This window comes from Scyliorhinus canicula, chromosome 3, assembly GCF_902713615.1.
Source record: "Scyliorhinus canicula chromosome 3, sScyCan1.1, whole genome shotgun sequence".
In the NCBI taxonomy this organism is placed as follows: domain Eukaryota; kingdom Metazoa; phylum Chordata; class Chondrichthyes; order Carcharhiniformes; family Scyliorhinidae; genus Scyliorhinus; species Scyliorhinus canicula.
In genome coordinates this window covers 127,234,866-127,257,584 of record NC_052148.1, presented here as the reverse complement: position 1 = coordinate 127,257,584, position 22,719 = coordinate 127,234,866, and the positions used below count along the sequence as shown (strand labels likewise).

At 48.4% G+C, this 22,719-nt stretch overlaps 1 protein-coding gene across 2 annotated transcripts in view; it reads right to left on the bottom strand.

Moving 5' to 3' along the window:
- Positions 1-520: 520 nt before the first annotated feature.
- gabrg1 (gamma-aminobutyric acid type A receptor subunit gamma1) overlaps positions 521-22,719 on the bottom strand; it is a 175,727-nt gene continuing 153,528 nt past the window's right edge. The window contains exon 9 of one of the 2 annotated variants that reach the window (XM_038791289.1): positions 521-2,787. In XM_038791289.1, coding sequence (XP_038647217.1) covers positions 2,512-2,787 — 276 coding nt within the window. In that variant the 3' untranslated portion in view covers positions 521-2,511. The remainder of the gene's footprint in view (positions 2,788-22,719) is intronic. The other variant, XM_038791291.1, reaches the window with a different exon arrangement.

Below are 22,719 nucleotides of genomic sequence, written 5' to 3'. Positions count from 1 at the left end.
AGCACTGCGGGACAAATGCTCTCTGCCACCACCTTAATCTGTAGTTTTCAACAGGTAAACTTACACTTTTCAGTTGGGCCAAAGAGACTCTCTTAGATAATAATTTTGCTGGTAGAATAGCGTAAAACCAAATTATGATCAAATAAAGCAGTTGATATTGACAGAGATAGAGCTGTCTTTTCAGTTCTATGATTAGGTTTTAAGCTTTTCTTCCACTTGTTGAAATATACTGCTTATCATAGAATTTACAAATCATAGAATTTACAGAGCAGAAGGAGGCCATTCGGCCCATTGAGTCTGCACCGGCTCCTGGAAAGAGCACCCTACCCAAGGTTAACACCTACACCCTATCCCCATAACCCAGTAATCCCACCCAACACTAAGGGCAATTTTGGACACTAAGGGCAATTTATCATGTCCAATCCTCCTAACTTGCACATCTTTGGACTGTGGGAGGAAACCGGAGCACCAGGAGGAAACCCACGCACACACGGGGAGGATGTGCAGACTCCGCACAGACAGTGACCCAAGCCGGAATTGAACCTGGGACCCTGGAGCTGTGAAGCGATTGTGCTATCCACAATGCTACCGTGCTGCCCAAATGTAGGATGGTGCACATACTGAATTATTCTGCCTTTCAGTAAATTTTGCAGTGTGTAAGTTTGGAACACTGTGAATAAAGATGTGCTGGCACCATTTATCTTTTTAACCAGATGCCATTTTCATTAAGTGCTCTCCAGAATGACTGTCACTAACTCCTGGTGTTACACATGCTCAGGCAGGGAAGATGAAAGCTGAAAGGAACTGAAGAGCTGGTAACAAAAATTGAATAGTAAAATATAATATTTGTTGTATAAAATTCGAATGACATTCGCTATATTGTGCCACCTGTCAAACTCAGTAGATTCATTAAAATGCCTATATTGCTGAATTATTAAGAATTGTCAGCTATTATTTAGATTGCTCGATTTAGGTACTGAGCTTAAATATTAAATGGGATTATATAAAAACAATATTATTTATTGTGGGCATTTTGATGAACAGTTCAAATTTTCTTACATCCACATTAACGTGTGTTTTATACACAAAAAAGCATATTTGCATTTATTATTGCCCATTTTCCCATATATACATATCAGGAATGGAAATAATGCTAGGATTCCTATTCCATATAAAAATGCAATATCCATTTTACACTGTATTTTTGGATATTGTTCTTCCCTTGAGATTATGATATTTGGAGAAGCTGTAATTTTTCTCGATAGGTATATTTTCAATAGTTCTCAAAATTACCAATAGATCGTCATTTTTAATTGCAGTTAAGGCTTTGTATTACCCATGATAAAGCATACTTATGGGTTCAGAACCTAGTATGGCTGCACAACATGTAGAGCAGTATCACCTGGGCAGTTTGCATGTACAGGACTATCCAGGGCGCTGGACTGAAGATACTTTAAAAGATCTGATGATATATTTGTTAGCCAGTTATACACAGTGTGCACTGATGTAAAGCTGAAACTGCTTTATATTGGTACAAGCTGCGTAATGCAATTCAGATGTGAAGTCACCCAAATATAATTCAGGCAACCAAATTCTTGGCCTAAGAAATAGCTTGGGGCCTGGAGGATATGCACCCCTCTAAGTATAACAGCGCCCCAAGATGGATAATGTGTGTCATATCACAACTTTCTGGCCAAGATCACATTGATGTTAAGTGCACTTAGTCTTTATGAAATGCAAACTTGGCCAGCAAATCACAATAATGTCAAAAGTGTATGTATTGGTAGGTTTTATGGTGAACTTTACATATCTTATATGAATACCTTATAAGAAATCACATCACTTATTAATACAGTATTTGTTACTGTAGATGACTGTAAAAACTTCAGTTTGAAAATGTGCTAAAGGTCAGCTGTGTTTATATTTTTGGGTAACATACCACTAAGTCTCGTAAACTAGAGTAAAGTATTGAGCAGAAAATGGGCTTGTTTGCAGCTCATAGTTAACCAGTCGACATTTGGTGTTCCAATTTAGATTGGATTTAATTCCATTTGGAATTTCGAACTAAATTGTTCTTCCTGAAATAAATAAAATTAGGACTCTAGATTTATCCAAGATATCAGCTTTCTGTTGAAACTGGCCAAGATGCAATGCAGATCACCTATCCATCAGCTGTCTGCCACATGACAAAAATGCAAGAGTTAAAATGAATATAAATGTATGTATTTTATCAAATGTATATCTTGAAAAATATCATTATCTGAAAATGTGCATGACTCATGTATATGGCACTAGAATTCAAGGTAAGCTGCACATTTGGCAGTAAGTCAACTGATTCAAATATAATGATAGAAAAATTATTTTTTTCACATTATTCTTCTTTTGCTGAAGGTGTTAAGTAATATTGAACCATTGCATTTTTATGAATTCAACACAATCAAATGTTGTATCAGCTAAAATTCTACCACTGCAGATTTATTCTTCCTCTTCTTATGTCATTGAATGTATTTTTTATAGGTAAAGATACGCGATCCAATAAATGAGATTAAACAAACCGAATGCTGTGGGGAAGAATATTCTAGAGTAGGAATCAATTTTGGTAACTCGGATATGTATTCGACCCTGCCTCCATGCACCTGTACGACATTCCTCGAAACAGCAGAAGAAGCTGTTACAGTCTTTGCCATCCAAACACTCGTAGCCATAGTCACCACGTTCTTGTAGGTGTGAGATGTTGTTCACTTGAATTAATGTTGATCCTGGTCGGACTTTAATAGCAGGCGATTTCTGCAAATACAACAAAAAAAATCATATTATTGAATCTTAATTTACTGCTAGGATTCGAAATCCAGAAGGTTGATACAACAAAGATTAGTAACTGTCTCAGAAACACAAAAGCAAGAAAACCATGTGTGCCATTGAATTGCAGGTGTCAACATACTTTGCAACTCATCAAGCATCAGCCTACACACTTTAGGACACCTCATATAACACAATTGGAGGCTCTTTAGCACATTGTGGGCAGACTTTTACGTGCCTCATACCCCCCTTCTCCCAAAACACACCCAGCGGGGGCACATACATTAGATTGGGTGACCAGCTCATCCCTGAGCTCATCTCCGTTATAAGCTAGATTGGCGGGCATCAAAATTGGTAGCCCACCCTCCCATATGTAAATAAATAATTAAAGATCAATTAGGCTTGTTCTGGCTGGCATAGGCAGTTGGGTGGGAGCGGGCACCCCGTTTTTTATGATTCATATGAACAAAAATGGGAAGGAAATGCCCCATCCAGGGGGTGCCCAGCACATATCGGGGAAACCACAAGATGCCAACCTCCTTTCTGCACTGCCTTCCCAATAGAACCCAGCCACCCACCCCACTCTATTCTCTCCATGAGCTGTAGGATGCTCACCAACCTCTACCCCGGGAAATACCTTGTCAAGGTTGCCATTCTCCTCTTCAGCTTTTTCTTGCATTCCCCACCACTGAGGTCTGGAAAGGCCAGAAGTGATGAAGCTGCCAAGACTTCATCACGAACGAATGGTGAAAGTTGCACTGGTAACCAATTTAGCTATTCCACGATGTGTTGTGGCCGTGGGGAGGGCTGGCACGGAGAGAACCTGCATCCCCATAAAATTCTACATGTGCCTCTGCCAGCTCTTTTCAAGTATTTATCCATTTCTTTTTGAAATTTAGTATTGAATCAGCTTCCATATAAATATAAATACAGCATTTACTAGTTCGCAGATTTTAAGAAATTTTATCATCTTCCCTTTGGCTCAATTGCAAATCATCTTAAGTTTGTGCCCTCTGATTTGTGAAAATCCTGCTAATGACATGGAACTACTGGTCCAATAATAAATAGGATCAATTCTTTTAATAATCTCAGTAGCTGTTGATTTAGTTTATGGCTTGAGGTAAAGATTTAAGGGGCGATTCTTCCAACAAATGACGAAAGGATGGTTTCTCTGCTGCCTGCTGCTGGTAGAGGAGTTCTCGATGTGGCGGAGAATCACGTCCGGGCAAAGAAGGGGATCGGCACCTGAGCCCATCCTGTTCTGATGCTCCTTTGCAGCCTAGGCAGTGAGCTACATGACCCGTGCCGGCAGGAGGATGCAAATAGGTAATTTGAACACATTTGCATCTGATTAACGGGCTGGAAACCAGATTCTCCATGTCTCCAAGATGCTCCGGCCTCCTCAGCCAGGATTCACACAGTTGTGAATCGGTGCAAGTATCTTAAGCATGGCCCTGACGCGGTGGACCTCACTGGAGGTCAAGGGGTAAGTGTGTAACGTAGGTGCCCCCAAAGTCTATTGGAGGGGCCCCCTCCTCCCCACAATGCAAATACTGTCCATCCCACCCCAACCCACCAGTCCCCGCCCTCAGAAAGTGAATGCAAGCCTGCAGGTCAAAGGCTCTCAAAAGGTTTAAACCCTTGTGATGTATTCTGGCTTTCCATGAAGTAACAAGAGATGCTTGATGTGTTAGGCAGGTTGGTTCAACGTTGACTGCAACTGGATGCAGTGAAGCTAGAAACAGACGTCTGACACAGGAGATGATCCAACACTGTATTATTTAACTAGTGGACTGCTGTACATGTTCAGCTGTGGCGGACACTCTACTAATCTAACTGATGACCTTTTACTGGCTTGACCAGACTTACCAGCTACTGCATGGTAATAGTGCTCACTAGCTTGTGCACTCTGACTGTCTCAGTAGCTGGGTCCTGAGAGAGGGAGAGTCTTAATGCCCTGTGGGCTTTATAGTGGTGGTGTTCTGTCTGGTGATTGGTTGTTCTATGTTGTGTGTTCATTGGTCATCCTATGTGTCAATCATTGCCTGTCTGCATCTCATTATATACATTAGTGGATATTATGACACTGCTTTCAGCACTTCTGTCTGAGGCAACAGGTGGAAGGGTAAGGTAAATGAAAATGCAGTGATTTTACACTGTTTCTGACTGGGCTGTTCTTTAGTTTCCTGGCAGCAGTGACTGCTGGGGGTGGGGGGGGGGGGTCTGTGATATGGGGTGGGTCTCTGATACAAGGGGTCCCTCATATTGGGGGGTCTTTGATATGGGGTGTCTTTAATATGGAAGCCTGATGGGGGTCTCTGGTATGGGGCTCTCTGATGGGGGGTCTGGTCATCCTCATGTATGCATGCTGGTGGGAGTGGTGACCCATAATTCCCATGTTGGTGGGAGGGAGGATGCTCCTGCTTGTCAATGCACATCGGGGGGGTGGGGGGTGGGGAGGAGGAGGTGATGATGGCGGGGTCAGGATTTGCATTGCAATGGGGAGTGGGGAAGGATGGCCAGCGGCGGACCTTGGTATCATTCAAAATGGCAGCCTGATACAAGAATTCCGATGGAATCCCACAAGCTTCCCGCCATGCATAAATCTGTATGGCAAAGGAGAGGGAATCGCTCCTGGGCGCCGCTCCTAATGACAGCACAGACCAGGAGCGATACTACTCTTGTGCAAATCTCCCAAACGGAGAATCCTGCCCAATACCTACTCTTATTGTGTGAACTAACTTAGAAATCAGTGATAAGTACCTTTCTTTCCCTTGCCTTTCCTATGTCTTCATTTTCACTTATGATTCTCCCCACATGCTATAATTTGTCCACATTCAGAGTGGAGTCAGAATATTAGGATCACGTGGAATCCACAAGTAAGCTTCCTAAACTCTCAAATAAATGATATGATTCAGGTAGCCTATGCTTGTAATGTCTATTTTCTATTCACTACTCTACTAACTACTTATTGCACCAATTATTGAGCTCAGGATTAAAGGAACTTCAGGGAAGTAAGAGCATATGACTGTTTTTTGACTTAAATAGCTGATTGGAGGTTGATTGCTTAATGAAAAAAAATACATCTATCTAATGCCTTTCATGTCCTCTGAACCAGTAAAGTATATTTGAAGTATCATCCCTACTGCAATGTAAGAAATGGTCCGTTAATTTGTGCAAGCAAAGTCTCACAAACAGCTTACCCCAACACTAAACATGACCAAATTGCTTTGGCTAAGTTCATTGAAAGATAAATATTGGTGAATACACTGGAGATACGTCCCTTCTGTTTTTGCCATGGGGGTTCTTGCACTCACCTTTGAGGCTTCACCAGATCGTGGCTCAACATCACATGAGGACAACTAGTACATCAGTATCTCAGTACTACAATGAAGTATCAGCCCAGGGTACATTCCCAAGTGACACAAATTGGATTGCACTGCACCAATTTTTCAGTCATAAAGCAGTTGCATAGTAAGGAGAAAGGTGCTGTTCCTATTTCTAAATTTGTGCAAATCATGTTTTGTTTGCTCCCATGCAACATCAAGTCAAGTCTTGTCCCTGAAATTGAGACAAGATCACATTCAATACCCAAGTCTTTGGAATAGGCCCACGGGCTTTTGACTTGGAGGGGAGAATAGCACGACAAATTCGAGGCTAGCAGCAAATGCCATCCAAAATTTATCAGCAAAACTAGTTTTAGAGCTCTTTAAATCAAATGCTGTATGTTTTGTATCTTCAGAATTTAAAGACTAAGTGAAATGGCAGATAGAAGACGATAAGTATAAGGATTAAGTGGTTTCCTAATTATTTTGAAACTGAAAGCAATCACAACATAGTTATTAGGGACACTTAAATTCAAGTCCCAGAGGACACTAATTGCCACATCAAAAAGGAAACTGAAGGCTATGTCTGTGAATATTATTGGGGCAGGTTTAGATTTTGTCTGTGCTAAAGTCCCCATATTATAGACAGTTAAACTTTATTAATTTAGATACTGTTTCTTGATTTGACATGTAATAGAAAGCATAGAATAATAGAAATATAGAACATTTATGGCATAGGAGGAGGCCTCTCAGCCCATCGTGTCTACTGGTTGAAAATAGCCTGAATTTTCATGCAGAGGGAAAGACTGTCCTTCTGCACAAAAATGCCATTAGAGACCCGAATTCAGAAATCCTGCTCCCAAACCCGGCCTCCTCCATTTTTGCAGATTGGGGGCTGAATGGGGACAGGTCCTAAATAGTAGATCCGGAGTTCCTGGGAGGCAGTTTCCCATATAAGTCTGCAGCTGCCTCCATTCATGTGTAATTTTGTTGAGTTAAGTGTCAGAAACCAGAAATGTATAGGTTATACCTGGTAAGAGCAGGTCTAAAACTTGTGGATTTGTTTGAACAGCCCAGGTGCCCTTTTGTAGAGGTAATTGCCCCTTTGGATATGGTGCTGGGAAACTTTTGGGACAGCTCAGGTTCCCTTTGGGACTGGTCGGGTGCCCTGCGGATTGTTAAAAAAGGAAACATGATTGTGCATAAAAAGTGCAAAATCTCACTGGAATTGTCAGGCTGTCAAAGAACTGTCAAAGACTGTCTAACCTAATTGGGACTGTCAAAGTGGTCATGCAATTTAATGCTGCCGGGCTTTAATTTTTTTATGTGGAATTTTAATAAAAGCAGTGCTGATATTACATTCTATTGACATTGGCCTGAGGGCTATCCTTATAAGATCTGTGCTGCATGAATAATTTTACAACCTAACATCATTACAGTGGAATGCCTATTAACTGAGCAAAATGTCAAGTAAGTTGCAGTAAATTTATAGAATAAAGATGCTTGCTTTCACAAGAGATTAGTTGAAGGAATTTCAATCTATTGAATACTTTTATCCATCAATATACACATAACTTTATTTTATGTGAGCATGGCTCCTGAAATTTGGAGTGTGTGTTGTGTGGTGTAACTAGATACAGGAGAAGTGACCAGCATAAGACATCAGACAATAGAGGTGGCAGGCTTGTGCATTCATGATGAAATTTGCCGGTGGGTTTCAGTTTCAAGTAAATAGATTGAATCTAACATCTGCTTGCTAAGATAAGTTGAGGATGTTTGAATATCAAAGGAAAGTCAGAGGTGACAATAAACATTTTGCATCTCCCAGTAGTTCTATAGGTAAATGGAAGGGGGTGTGTTAAATTATTGACCCAAAAGCAGAGACAAAATAGAAACATGAAAGATTTAGTGCGGGATTCTTTTTCGGCTGATGGCAAAATTGGGAAAATCAATTCTGCTGAAAATTGGTTTTGATGGCGAAATCGTGGCGGGTGCTGGTTTTACACCAAATCGCAATTCTCTGGTGCCCCAATAGCAGCGTCAATGCGTTCCACTCCGCACGTACAGTAAACGCCGTTGGCATATCATTAGTGGGCCTAACCAGGTGATGGGATGTGACGAGGGGGGAGGGCCGTGGGCCGGGGTGACCCCCCACGGAACTGGGGTGATGCCCAGGCACAGACCGCCATTGCCGCAGCCTGCACGGCAGCCATCTTGCTGCACACTCGACTGACCATCCACGCTGGTCCCTGGTTCTGCAGAGTGACACCGACCATTTGGGTGCCCCCACCACCCCACATTCCACGCCCACCCTCTACGGCACCACCCTCACACCCCACCCACTGGCAGGGCATCACGCGGACCAGCCAAAGGCAACACCCACAGTAGCCCCTAAGGGGGGGGGGGGGGGCCTGGACAAGGGCCAGGCAGCGTACTGCTGGCAAGGGCAGCACCAGCCGACTATACCCCTGGCAACACGGTTGGACACCAAGGCAAGTGGTCTCCACAGTGCCAGGCACCAAATGGGCCAGGGTACAGGGATGGGGAAGGGGGATCATGTGGGGGTAGAGTCTGCAGTGTGAACCGGGGCCACAGTGTGGCCCGTGGACCTGGTTGGGCACAGGGGTACGCACGATGCTAACATGTCAGCCTTTAACCCCCTGCAGACAATGAATATTGGAATTCAACCAGAAATGGTGGCCTTTCTCCTAGTCGCCGCAGCCTTGGGGGATGCCCTGCGGCTGTATGAGCTAGAGCTGCTCGAGGAGTAGGAAGCTGCAACAGTGGAGCCTACCCCAAAGGAACAGGAGGCAGCCACTGAGGATGGAGAGCTGGCCGCACAACAGGCCGAGGAGGAGGTGCAAAGGAGACGCCACATGATACCTCGTGTGTCCAAGCAGAACCGGTCATTCGATGACCTGCCGCATTGGGCATGCCGTCGAAGAATCACGCTGAGCATCCACGCCGTCACGGAGACCCTATATGCCCAGTCGGCACAATACATCCATTTCAATGTAGAATGAGCCCATCAGGATGGCAGCAGTGGGGTTCGCCGCTATCGCCAAGATGCCCCAGGTCCAGGGTGTGATCGATGGGATACACGACCCCCAAGAGCGCTTGCAGATGTCAGGCTTCTCTAAAAAAACCCAAGGGGGTTCCACTCGATGAACGTGCATCTGATATGTGACCATCAGATGCGCCTAATGCACGTCTGCGCCCGATACCTTGCAGGATGCATGGCACCTTCATCCCAGCACACTTTTTTTTAATAAATTTAGATTAGCCAATTATTTTTTCCAATTAAGGGGCAATTTAGCATGGCCAATCCACCTACTCTGCACATTTTTGGGTTGTGGGGGCGAAACCAACGCAGACACGGGGAGAACGTGCAAACTCCACACGGACAGTGACCCAGAGCCGGGATCGAACCTGGGACCTCAGCGCCGTGAGGCGGTTGTGCTAACCACTAGGCCACCATGCTGCCCCATCCCAGCACACTTGACGATTCCCGGCCTCTTCAATGTTGCTGGGGAGTTGGCTCCTGGGCGACAGGGGTAATCTGCCGCTGCGGAGGCCACAGCAGACGGGCAACGTGCTGGAGGAGGAGGTTGAATGCCAGGCCTTGTCCGACGGGTAGGATGTGAGGGATGGTCAGGGTGGGCAGGACATGGAGCCCAAGCAGGCATGGGTGACCGCATCCTAGCCCCACATCCCCACCCCACCCCAGCCACCCGCCCACCTGCAACGCTCTCTGTGATATATGCCTGCCGCACTACAGGGTGCGGGCCCTGGATTGGCAGTAACAGCGGGTATGGTCCATGGGCTGAGGATGATGACAATGCGCCCTCTGATGAGCTGTGGTTCTCCGCATCGTTTGACAATGTCTCTGACTCCTGCCCACAACAGCACTTTACACCGCCCACCTGGGTGATGCTTGCATGCAAGCTGGACATTCCATCACACGGTCCTATTGATTCCCTGAGGTGGTAGATGTGGGGGTGGGGGGTACTGGTGGGACACCGGAGTGGTGAGCGCTGGCTCAACTACGGTCCCATCCCCAAAGTCTGCCAATTCTCCCCCCCCACCCACTGCCCCTCTGCAGCAAGTACAGACCAGCCCACCCCTCACACCCTTCTGACAGAGCACTGAGGCAGGTTGTAATATTGTGAACACATATATACAGATACGTGCCCTAGCCCCTATCGCTAAATTGTCCCCTGCACACGTGCCAACTTTACTGGTGTCTCATTTTCTGGCCTTATGGGCCTTAACGCTACATCCAGGTGCACTCTCAGATGGTACAGCAGGAGTGGATGCGGCCTGCTCTGATACCCACCACGCGACCTAGGTCCTCTTTTGCTTCCATCTTCTGAGGCGACCGGGCTTGGATGAGCTCAGTTGTTGCTCAGGTGTCCCAGGTGGCGTGGTGCCACCCTGTTCTGCCCACTGCCCATCAGATGTGCCAGGGACAGGAGGGGGGAGTTCAAGGTGCTGTGGTGTTCCAACACCTCCCCTGTGGGAGTCACCGTCACGGGCCGCATCATCTCCTCCTCCTCCCTCTGGGTACCCAGTGGCCCCTGGGCTAATCCAAGGTGTGGGAGTGTGGGCGGAGCTAACTCCTGAGGCCCTCCCCCGCCACCTGGCACTGCCAGTCCTGAAGGCCAGCTGCTATCTTGACCAGGGTCTGCATTCTCGTGGGACAAGGAGCACAGGGAGTGGACCACCTCCGTCTGGTACGGCACCACATCACCCATTGACTATGCAACCACCCTGGGTCTGTTCCACATCAGCCAAAGACTGCGCCATCACCCTCTGAGATTGGGCCACCTCCCTCTGTGTCTGTGCCACGTCAGCCAGCGCCTGGGCAATGCCGCCAATGCTCTCAGCCATGTCCCGCTGTCACTGGGCCATGCTCAGGGGCGCTGGTGCGACGTCCAGGTGGCTCTGGCACATGGCTGCCTGTGAGAGAGCAGCCCTGTCCTTGGCCTTGGCCACTGCCTGCATATTGCCCCAGGCCTTGGATATGTTGAGCCATGGCCGAAACCCTTGCCCCCAAGGATTCCACCGTGGACGCCACCCGTGCGGTGTTGGCCTGAGTGGCATGCAGGGCCAGCGCCACCTCCTCCTCCTGCACACAGCTGGACTCCTCCACCTGCGCCAACAAGGGCTGGATGCTCACTCACAACCCCTCATGTAGTCCCAGGCTCTGTGACTACATCTTCAAAATCTATGGGACTGTCCGTTCCAGTAGCCCAAAACCCATCTGGACGACAGTTAGTCCCTGGGCCATCCCGCCCTCCGACTGTCCACCTCCTCGGGTGTTCCTACCTCCACCTGATGTTCCGGAGCATTTGTGTGTTGAGCACCAGAGAGTGTCCCAGGAACCTCTTCACTAAAGAGCCCGACCGAGGTGATAATAAAGGGTATTGGAGACTGCTGTGACAGGAAATCAGTGTCATCCCCGGACTCGAGCTCCGGGATTTCCTGGGTTTCGGTCATATGGGTCCCCCCGTGTTGGTATCCTCATCGCTGTTCGGCACTCGGGGCTCTGGTTCAGGATGTGGCTGGGGGTCGGGGATCACAAGAAGGGCCCACTCCATCACCAGCACGTCCTGTAAGATACTTGACAAGACGCACGATCAGACGGCGGGCCTGGGGGCAGGTGGCGGGAGGGGGGTGGTGGGGGTAGTGTGAACATGGTGTGGGGGTGGAATGAGGGAGATGGGGGGATGAGAGTGGTATGGAGTGAGGGTGGTGTAAGGGTGGTGTGGGGGTGACAGTGTGGGAGTGAGGGTGGTGTGGATGTGGTGTGAGGGTGAGGGTGGAGTTGGGGATGTTGAAACACGTGTGACGGGGAATCACAACTCAGCAGGACCACGACCAAGGCCTGTTGCTGCGGTGAGGGGCCGCAGGTCTGCCTGTCCCCCTGAAGTCTTCTCCCACTTCCTGGGGCTTACGAGCAGTCTTCTCATGGCTGCGGTGGGTGGAGGAGGGGGGGGGGGGGGGGGGGGGGGGGGGGGGGGGGGGGGAGAGAAAATGCACAGTGTTAGACAGCCCAAACGACGCATGCAGCTCAGGGGGTGGGTACCTGGTAGCTTCTGTGGCCAGGGCATCCGGCATGTGGTGCTGGATGGGGGTTTGTACACGTTAGGTTGGGGAGGGTGGGATAACTGGTGTGTGGGACGGTGGTTGGTGCCAGGGGCACAGTGCTGCTTACAGAGTATCTTACAGAGCCCTGGCTGCAATGAGCAGTTTTCTTTACGGCACTGCCGGCCGGTCCGGATGGTGTTACTTGTGGCGCTTACTGCCTCTGCCATCTGCACCCAGGCACGGTGAACGGTGGCGGCTGGCAGCCTCTTTCCAAACCTGGGGTACAGGGTGACCCGCCTCTCTCCACGGCATCGGGAGGGTCTCAAACTTGGTGCCATTAGTGAATCATGGGGCCGCTCTCCTTGCTGCCATCTTGTTGGCTGGGATGGTGTGTGTGGGGAGTGAAGTGTGTATATGCAGCTGCAGCTTGTTAGCCTCATGAGTGTCAATCACAAATTCAGTGAATCCCACGCCATTTCTCATTGGATTCAATTGTGTTCCATGTGGCGCCGATGCTAGCCTCTCAACGGTCGTTGAATCGGTCCAGGTGTCGCGCCAGTTTTGCTGTCGTGAAAGTCCACAAATTCTGCCCCGGAGTCAACACTTAGTCTCAGCAGCGGAGAATCCGGGCCTTTAAATTTTGGAGGATTTGAATTACAAAGAGGCGAGAGAATAATAGAACCCGAGATGAAAGGAAGGGAAAGGTAATTTAAAATTACTGCTGGAAGCTCAGTTGTTGGCTATGTGGGAAAGATCTCCTCAAAACAGATCTGGGCTGGGAAATGCTGCAGTTTGAATCAACCATCCAGTCAAGCCAGAAAAGCTTTAGATTGCCAAAGGCAGTCTTATATCTTGAGTTTACTTGTATTTCTACAACAGAGTGGAAGTGAGTTTGAGCAGCCCTGCGGTATTATTAATGTGACAACAGCTTTTCCTTGGGTAATGTGACTGTACTTCTTTAGTTAAACATCTGCCAGGGAGTGTTGCTGGGGAGGTATTTACTTGTGGTTCTGACCAAGTAGTGTGTCTTTCGGGGAAATATTTTGCAAGACTAAGTTTAACAGTGTAACTTTAATCTTGCATGCTTTTGTTTGCTTTTCTTCCTCTTAATAAAACTTTTACTTTCAATATTAAATTCCTAACAGTGTTGCAGGACATCCTGCTACTGAGACTAGTATTTTTCCTCTTGTTTTCAGAATACAAAGAAAATAAGCATGGCCAATGAGCTAAGTTTCTCTTTGGGATTTGGTTTGCTGAGCAATTAATATCTGCTGTGGTCATAAGAAATTTTGGGGCTCTTTTTGGGACTTTTAAAATCCTTCAGAGTTTATGAATCCAAAAGGATATGAGGAAGAGAGAAGAACACTGAACACTTTTATTTTGAGGGTTTTTAAAGTGGCAGGAATGCAAAATGACTTTGGCAATTGCCAAGGCTTGTCTGGGAGTGGAAAATGTAATGATGGAGTATTTGAAATATCTGAATAAGAGTAAGTTGAGAGTTAGCAGAGAGTGTGCAAGTGGAAATAACAGTGAGATTTCATCAGCCTGATAGGGGTAAAGTACTTTCCCATTATTTGAAGTTAGAGGAAGGGACATCTGAACTTAGTGTCTTACAGCTAGACTTTAGTTACAAATGAAGCAATTTGATATAGAAAGAGATAGAGAAAAATAAAGGGCGTGATTTAATTAAATAAAACCAGAGTCCCATTTTGCATGGGTTTAGCGGGGTTTTACAAAAGCCAGGAATGACCCCACTATCAAACGGGACTGTATTATATTTTCAGGCCTTGGCAGGGAAGGCCCCACCAAGGACGCACTTATCTTCATTACCTGCAGTAAGGAGCTCCGCTCGTCAGTACAGGAAGAGATAGGGACACATTTTTAAATGGCGCCCTGATCTCTCAATCTCCCAATGTGACCACCAGACCCCTCTCAATGCGCCAACTTAGCTGTTGAGGGGTCCTTGAGCCCCCCACATCCCACCTCATAATGACAGGACATTCTCCCTGGCACGATCCCCAGTGTGGGCAGAATGCCACCTTGTCATTGCCAGATTGGCACCCTGGCAGTACCCCTGCCAGCCTGAAGATCTAGCTGGGAATCCTGGCAGTGCCAGGCTAGCACCTGCTTAGTACTGCCAGAGTGTCCAGCTAGCAGTGCCAAGGTTCCTAGGTGGCATCAGCAGTGCCAGGGTGTAATCCTACCCAAAGGCTGACCAACTGGGGCCCTCCAATTGCCTGGAAAACCCTAAAGTGCACTTCACCTGGTCCCCTTTTATGCAGACCAGTGCTAAACGGAACCCGCCTGGGGTCTCCTTGGTGAGGTAGTTCGATTCCAAGGGCTGGTTAGCTCTGATGGAGATATTTCTAAGTGTGCCTAACTGCACACTAAGATGCAAATATAGGTCCCGCCCATTGTTGGTGGGAGCCGCAACATCTCCTGAGATCCCATTAGATCTCGCGTGGTGTGGCGAGCCTGGTAAATCTTGCAAGAGGCCTCTCACAAGATTTACCGGCTGTGTCCCAAGTCGGGCACAATGTAGCCGTTAGATCGCGCCCAAAGACCTGGGGCGGGATTCTCCGATCCCCTGGGGGGGTCGGAGAATCGCCTGGGGCCAGGGTCAATCCCGCCCCCGCCGTGTCCCGAATTCTCCGCCACCAGAGATTCGGCGGGGGCGGGAATCGCGCCGCGCCGGTCAGCGGGCCCCTCGCGGCAGTTCTCGGGCCCGCGATGGGCCAAAGTCCCGCCGCTGTCAACCCTCTCCCGTCGGCGTGGATCAAACTACCTACCTTACCGGCGGGTGCAGGCGGCGTGGGTGGGCGCGGCGTGGGGCAATCTAACCCCGGGGGGTGCCCCCCACAGTAGCCTGGCCCGCGATCGGGGCCCACCAATCGGCCGGCGGGCCTGTTGTGTGCGGGCACTCTTTTTCTTTCGCCTTCGCCATGGTCTTCACCATGGCGGAGGCACAAGAGACCCCCTCCCCTGCGCATGCGCCTGGATGATGTCAGCAGCCGCTGACGCTCCGGCGCATGCGCGGCCTTACGCCAGCCAGCGAAGTCGTTTCGGCCCCGGCTGGTGTGGCGCCAAAGGCCGTTCACGCCGGCCGGCGGAACGGGAACCACTCCGGCGCGGGCCTAGCCCCTCAATGTGAGGGCTTGGCCCCTAAAAGTACGTAGATTTATGCACCTTTGGGGCGGCCCAACGCCGGAGTGGTTCACGCCACTCCCACACGCCGGGACCCCCCACCCCACCGGGTAGGGGAGAATCCCAGCCCTGAACTGGAAGAACGAGAAATGAGAAAGAAAAGAATTAGATTAAAAGAAATAGAAATCAAAAAGCTTGCATGACAAAAGGAAGAGCAGGAAAAGAGTATAAGACAGTAGGGTTCTCGGGAGCCCCGGTGACTACACTATTAGAGGACCTGATAAACACAGATATAAAGGAGGACTGTGGGAAAATGTGTGGGCAGCTACTGGACAGAGCCCGAACACAAGAGGGGTGGGGTGAGGGGGGAGTGGGGCGGGAGGGACCACACACCGAGCCAGAGAGCGGCAGAATGTAAATAGGGGAAATTAAGGGAAGGAAAAGTCAATCCTTTCTGTGAATAAACATGGCCAACAATGTAGATAACTGTTTATAAATTTTGAAAATGCCAATAAAAAGGTTTCAAAAAAGAATATGGAGCCATGATATCAATGCTGCCTGAAACTAGAAACAAATCTCAAATGAAACTTCAACCGAAATGTGAAAATTGATATTTTCCTCCGATTTCTGCTTCTGCACACAGCGGTGCACAAGGCAAACTTCCATCTGCTCCCTAACTGAACTTTGACCCTGGAATAAGTCACTAGCCTGTTACCAGAGGCTTAAAGCTTGAGGGTGCACCACTTTGCATCGAGCATGGTTGACCAGCAGTCTTTCCCCCCTTACCATCTGCCATTGGCATGTTGGAAAGATTTGAAAGTTGATATTCAACCTGTTGGCAGCATTACAAATGCACCTTCCTTGGCCATTGAGCCGTGGGTCAGGGCTTGAACACGGAGCCTCTTGTTCAGAGGCAAGGAGACAACCCGCTGCGCCACAAGGTCTCCAATCCTGCCAGATTACTGGCGCACTAGCCAATTAAAATTGACAAACCAATTATGCCCACTAACTCTGCTCTGATGTGTGTTAGTGCCACTGATTACCGGTCACCAGTTAACCTTATATGCACTGAACTCCCCATTCAGTGAATCCCGAGGGTTGCCTTCAGCAGGCGATGAGAGGGCGAGCAGATACACAACATCTCTTACAAAGTTCAGCAAGGCACCTTGCTCCAACAGGTGTTATTGCAGTGGCCTCCTCACAAGCCAATCCCCCCTCCCTCACCCCCCTTGACAGGGCTGTGCACAGGGCCGTACAGCTAACCATGGGGCAGATACTTGCGCTTTTCATGAGACCTCAGGTCACAAGCTGGTCGAGCTGAGGCTAATTTGTCAGTTGAGTGGGCTGAGGATGGTTTACGGCCTTGTCCATTCTGGGAGATTGTAATAGATTGGACCTCAGTGCGATGGCCAGTACAGCAGTCAGGGACCGTCAGAAGGATGCTGTTGAGGCTGGCTGGGCAATGGATCAGGGTTTGGAGTTGACGCCACCTCATTCAGTCTATTTCTTTCTTCCCACGCATTGAGTAGAACTCAAGAGAGATGGAGCTGATAGAACTGACTGTCTTCCTTCCCACCACGAGGCAAGAAAGATGAAATCCGTGTCGAAGTATGGCTCCCCAGAGGCAGCAGTCGAACTTTGAAGAGGAAGGGGTGGCAGGACATGCTCAGCTGTCAGAGGGTGGACCCGAGAGCGCGGCTGCACATAGCCACCATCTTTGGCCCAGGGTTTACAGAGAGCACCTAACTTTCGTGGAGATGAGTGAGAACCAATGTTGGAGGAGAACTCATGTGTTCAGGGACACAGTCGCTCATCTGTGAACCTGCTTCAGAAGTTAGTGCCACATGGACTTGAAGGGCACCCACTGCCTGTCACCCTAAAAGTAACAGCCACTTTCAAACGGTGACTGCAGAACTCTGCACATAAGCACACGAGGGAGGTCACGGATACACTTTTTGCGAGGGCGCACAATTTCATAAATCTCAACTAGGACCAGGCTAGCCAGCATGCAAAACACATGGGGCGCGATTCTCTGCCCCCCACGCCAGGTGGGAGAATAGCGGGAGGGCCTCCCGACATTTTTCACGCCCTCCCGCTATTCTCCCCCCCTCACGCCCGACCCACGCCACGAATTGCTGCTCGCCGTTTTTTACGGTGAGCAGCGATTCTCCGAGGCCGATGGGCCGAGCGGCCGGGCCTTCACGCCCGTTTCAACACGGCAGCAAACACACCTGCTCGCTGCCATCGTAAAATGGGAGCCAGATGCCCGTTTGGGACATCTGGGGGCCTGATTGGCACGGCAGTACCACGGCCGTGCCAAGGGGGCCGTGCGTCCATAATGGACGCACTCTTATCCCTCCGCCGCCCCGCAAGATCAAGCCGCCACGTCTTGCGGGGCGGCTGAGGGAAAAGACGGCAACTGCGCATGCGCGGGTTGGCGTTGTCCAACCTGCGCATGCGCGGCTGACGTCATCGGCCGTGTCAGCCGGCGTGACGCTTGACGTGCGGCCTTGACGACGGTCTTCAAGGCCGCGCTGCCATGACGCACGGGGCAGCGCTCCTAGCCCCGCCCGGGGGGGAGAATCGGCCCCGGAAGTGGCCGTGAAGGCTGCTGTGTGTCAAGGCCTGTCCCACGGCAGCCTTTACGATATTCCGCATTTGTGGAGAATCTCGTCCATGGGATCTGCCCAGATAGCTGGCTTCCCACAAATGTAGGGAGCCATTAACTTCATTCATGAGCCTCTCCATTCCTCATGGCATCAAGAAGTTCCCTTTATTAATCACAAGGGATTCAACTCCCTGAATGTTCAGATTGGCTGCGGCCACACAAAGCCCATCCTGCAGGTACGTGCTGGTTTCTGGGGAGTGTCCACGACAGCTTCTTGCTTGGCCGTTCACAGATACCCAAAGTATTTAGGAGCGCAGTGACTTCAGGGGTGGCTCCTTGGGAACCAGGGGTACCACCTGAGTTCTTGGCTGATGATGCCTGTGTGGAGGCCACAGAGTGCAGCAGGGACCTGATAAAATGAGGCTCATACTGCAACTTGCGCTTTGGCGGAGCAGACAATCGCAATGTTGAAGATACAGTTTCAATGCCTGGACTGGTCAAGTGGAGCCCCTCAATACAGTTTCCAAAGGATCTTACACATCGTGGTTGTGTACTGCGCCCTCCACAACCTGGTGCTTCAACGGGGCGAGGAGTTGGCTGAGGAGGACATGGATGAGTAGCACGTCACCTCTGATGAAGAGGATGTTGAGGTGGCCAATAAAAAGGAACCCCTGGAGGAGGCAGAGGAAGGCCTTCATGCGGTGGTGAGAGCCAGAGGGGAAGGTGAGCTCGGTACACCCTCACTTCTTCCTGTTTTGCTGATAGGATCGAGGTGACCACGCAAGCCCCATCATGGGAGATGATCTTTCCTGACTGCTTTCTGGCAGTGCTCACCCAAACCTGATATGACTCCCTAGAGGAGGAGCATGATGATGACTTGTAGTGTGGACAGAGCATTGCTCCTCAAAGAGCCACTGTGAATGTCTGACTTATGTCTGGCTGAAGGCAGCTCGTGAACTCCCAGTGACCAGGGCCATATCAGGGCGATGTTGCGCAGACAGACACATCTCTCCGGATGCAGGCTCCTCCATAGGTAGGATCAGTGTCGCCAGTGTCAGAGGCAGAGTTGTCATAGGGGTTGAGGCACTGGGATCCATGTGTTGAGTGGTGGTCTTGACCATTGTGGGGGAGCTCTTAGTTACCAGGGAGACACTGACATGGCTGATATGTTCTCTCACTGTTAGGATATGCCAACTAATGAGCTGTCTACCTTGCAGGGAGGAGATGGAGGAGGTTCTGGATTTGAGCATCCAGCATTTGAGTTTGAGATAGATGCAGTTGTCTCAGTGGCACTTTCTGGAGGAATCTAATGAGAACAGGGAGGCAAAAAGAGGGTCAAAAATCTTGATGTTTAATACCTTGACAGAGGTAGATAAAGTATCACTATCTACAAATGCCTGGCAACAACTGGGCTATGCACCAACTTCTTCCCCTCCCTATGGATATCCACAAGTGCCTGTTCCATTAAGTTAATGCCCTTAGCAATGGAGTGCATGCCCCACTCCATGCAGTGAACACCCCAAGCCATGGAGTGCACATCCTTCACCAAGGTCTTCACTGCGACCGTCACCTTGCAATGTAGACCTGGATGTTTCGAATTATTGGCACAATCTCCTCAGACAGAATACGTTGGCCTTTTAATCAGAGGAGTGATGCAGACATTCCTTTCTGATGTTCCCAACTCTGCCTTTGGACCTCCAGGAACCGGGGGCTGACTGAGTCCAGAGATCCATCATCTCTCATCAGGTTGCTGGTCTCTAGCAGTCCTCCGAGTGCCAGATTCCTGGGTCATCCCTGCCTCTGCCTGTTGTGTAACAGAAAAAGTGAGGTGCTCACCAATTTGTGACCCTGAAGCCTCTCTACTACTAAATCCCACCAAGGTGTGTCTGCGCTGGTGGAGGGTTGCTGGGCAAGAGACATGTCAGGAAATAGCTGCTTCCGTTCAGCTGCTGAACAATTCTTATTAATAAAATCTTTTTATGGATGAGTTCGGCCAAAGGGCCTGTTTTCATGCTGTAAATCTCTCTGACTCTATGTTCATTGACGGAGTCTGTGAAAGTGCATCTTTACATCTGGCAATGAGGATAAATTCTCACGACTCTGCCTCTGGCCCAACACCTGTGAGCATCCTGTTTTACAGGAAGTCTGAGAATAAAATACTCACCAGAATGCCTCTCTTTGGGTGAATAGATGCATTTGAGTTCTTGAAATATTGTCAGACCATGAGTAATGTAGAATACGAAAAGGTACAGAGTTCCAAGCTAAGTAGGCAACCGAGAGAGCACGGCAAGACGGTCAGAATCCACAAGAAGGGTGAGCGAAATAGAGAAAACTAACTTCACTTCCATTGGAGACTACGTGCCGTGTAAGGAGGCTCAGTGCATTAAAGAAATTGAACGAAGAAAAACAAACCTGTAAAATTAGCCGGTAGAGTCAAAGGTTTAAAAAGAAACGTACAGAGCAAAAAAACAATTGAAGATTGCCATGTGAAGCTGGCAGCTGGAAGAGCTGTCGCTTCAAATTTAAAAGGAAGGAATTTGGGTAAATGCTAAAGAATTGCTGCAGTTAAAGAAAAATGTCTGGCACTAGAAAGCAGTGCTGCAGCTTGAAGAGTAACCCGAAACGAAACAGCCGGAGACACTCTGTACCCACATTGATATATTTGTTGCAAAATACAGCTGCAAAGGGAAAACAACTGTATATGAGCAACGACAGCCTGTGTGGGGGGAAAAAAGATTACTACACAGTCTTAATACCCTCAAAGAGGTAGAGGGCTGGATTCTCCGCCGGCAGTATGCTCAGTCTTACCGGCAGCCCAGGGGTTTCCCAACGGCGTGGGGCTGTCCTACAATGGCAGACCCCATTGACCAGCCGGCGAAAAGGAGCATCCCGCCAGCGTACTGAACCAGAAACCTGGCGCGGCGGGATGGAGAATCCAGCCCAATATATTTAAAATGGCAATGCACTTAAAGCAACAACCTCAGGAAGGAACAAACAGATTTGTACAGGAAATTTCCAGAAGATAGAAGATCAGTCTTTAAAAATCAGTGAAGACCTCAAAGAGGTGGTAACGGAAGGCCTCAGAGGAGGCAATGAAGACCTCAATTTATACGCATGGAGGCGTATAAATTGAATTCCCCATTAACAAAAGCACTCAACTGATAGCGAATCACATTCTGCCCGCCGCGCAGGCGGCGTGAAACTCTAGAAAATGTTTGTTCCTTTAAGTGACTAAAAATACAGCGGGAAAACTGGCCAATCCTGCCATGGGCTAAACCCTGCTTTTCCCGCCCGAGTTGACACTTAGCCAAATTATTGGAAACTTCCACCCATAGCAAACTTAGTTATGGTAAAAAAGTTAGTAATAAGGAGCAAGCTGAAAGATGCCAGTCTGCTAAAGATGGAAAGTAGAGTTGAAAGAAGGAAACTAATACAAGAGATACAAGTCCTGAACTTAAGTGTAATGAAGCTGGGCAAGTGAAAAAATGAAAAATGAAAATGAAAATCGCTTATTGTCACGAGTAGGCTTCAATGAAGTTACTGTGAAAAGCCCCTAGTCGCCACATTCCGGCGCCTGTCCGGGGAGGCTGGTACGGGAATCAAACCGTGCTGCTGGCCTGCTTGGTCTGCTTTAAAAGCCAGCGATTTAGCTGAGTGAGCTAAACCAGCCCCTTTTTTTTCCTTATCCAATGCTGTATATCCCTCGAAAAAGTGGTTGAAGTATCAGCGAAGGGAGCATTTTGCAGACAATGATCATAACTCCGTTAGATTCAAGATTGTTATGGAAAAGGACAAGGATGGGAAAAAGACTGAGCCTGAAATCAAAGTTCTAAACTGGGGGAAGGCCGATTTTAATAAGATCAAATACTATTTGGCCAGAATGTACTGGGAGCAGACAATTTTAGGTAAATATGTGACAGAGCAGTGGGATTCATTCAAGAAAAACATCGGAAGAATACAGGGCCAACATGTTCCAATCAAGAAAAAGGGTGGGACCAACCATTCTAATGAACCCTGGATATCGAGGGATATACAGCATTGGATAAGGAAAAAAAAGGAGGCTTATGACAAATGACAAGGGCTCAAAATAGCAGAAGCCCTAGTCGTCTAGGAGGGCAAAAAGGGGACATGAAAGGATACTGGCAGGTAAAATAAAGGAAAATTCTAAATTGTTTTCCAAGTGCATTAAGGGTAAAAGAATAACCAGGAAGAGTGGGAATGTGCATGTGGAGCCGGAGGACATAGGTAGTGTTCTAAATGAATATTTTGTGTTGATTTTCACTCGTGAGAGGCTTGGTGTGGATATAGAAATCAGGTTCAGTGTTGGGGCCCTTGCTGTTTGTGGTTTAGGTAAATAGTTTAGACTTTAAAGTAGGAGGGTGATCAATACGTTCGCAAATCATACAAAAATTGATGGGGTGGTAAATGGTGAGGAGGATAGTCTTAGATTACAGGAGGCTATAGATGGGCTGGTCAGATGGGCTGATCAGTGGCAAATGGAATTCAATACAGATAAGTGTGAGATGACGCCCTTTGGTGACTTTACTTAATAGTTGTTTTCGACCAGCGCAGACATGATGGCCGAGTGGACTTTTCTGTGCTGTAAACCTCTATAACTTTAAATGACTCTATGTTGCAACATTAACAATGCCGGATATACAAGATCAAATTGTTGGAAGTCAAATGTGAGACCAGTTGTAATGATGGGAACTCAAGGGCAGCACGGTGGCGCAGTGGGTTAGCCCTGCTGCC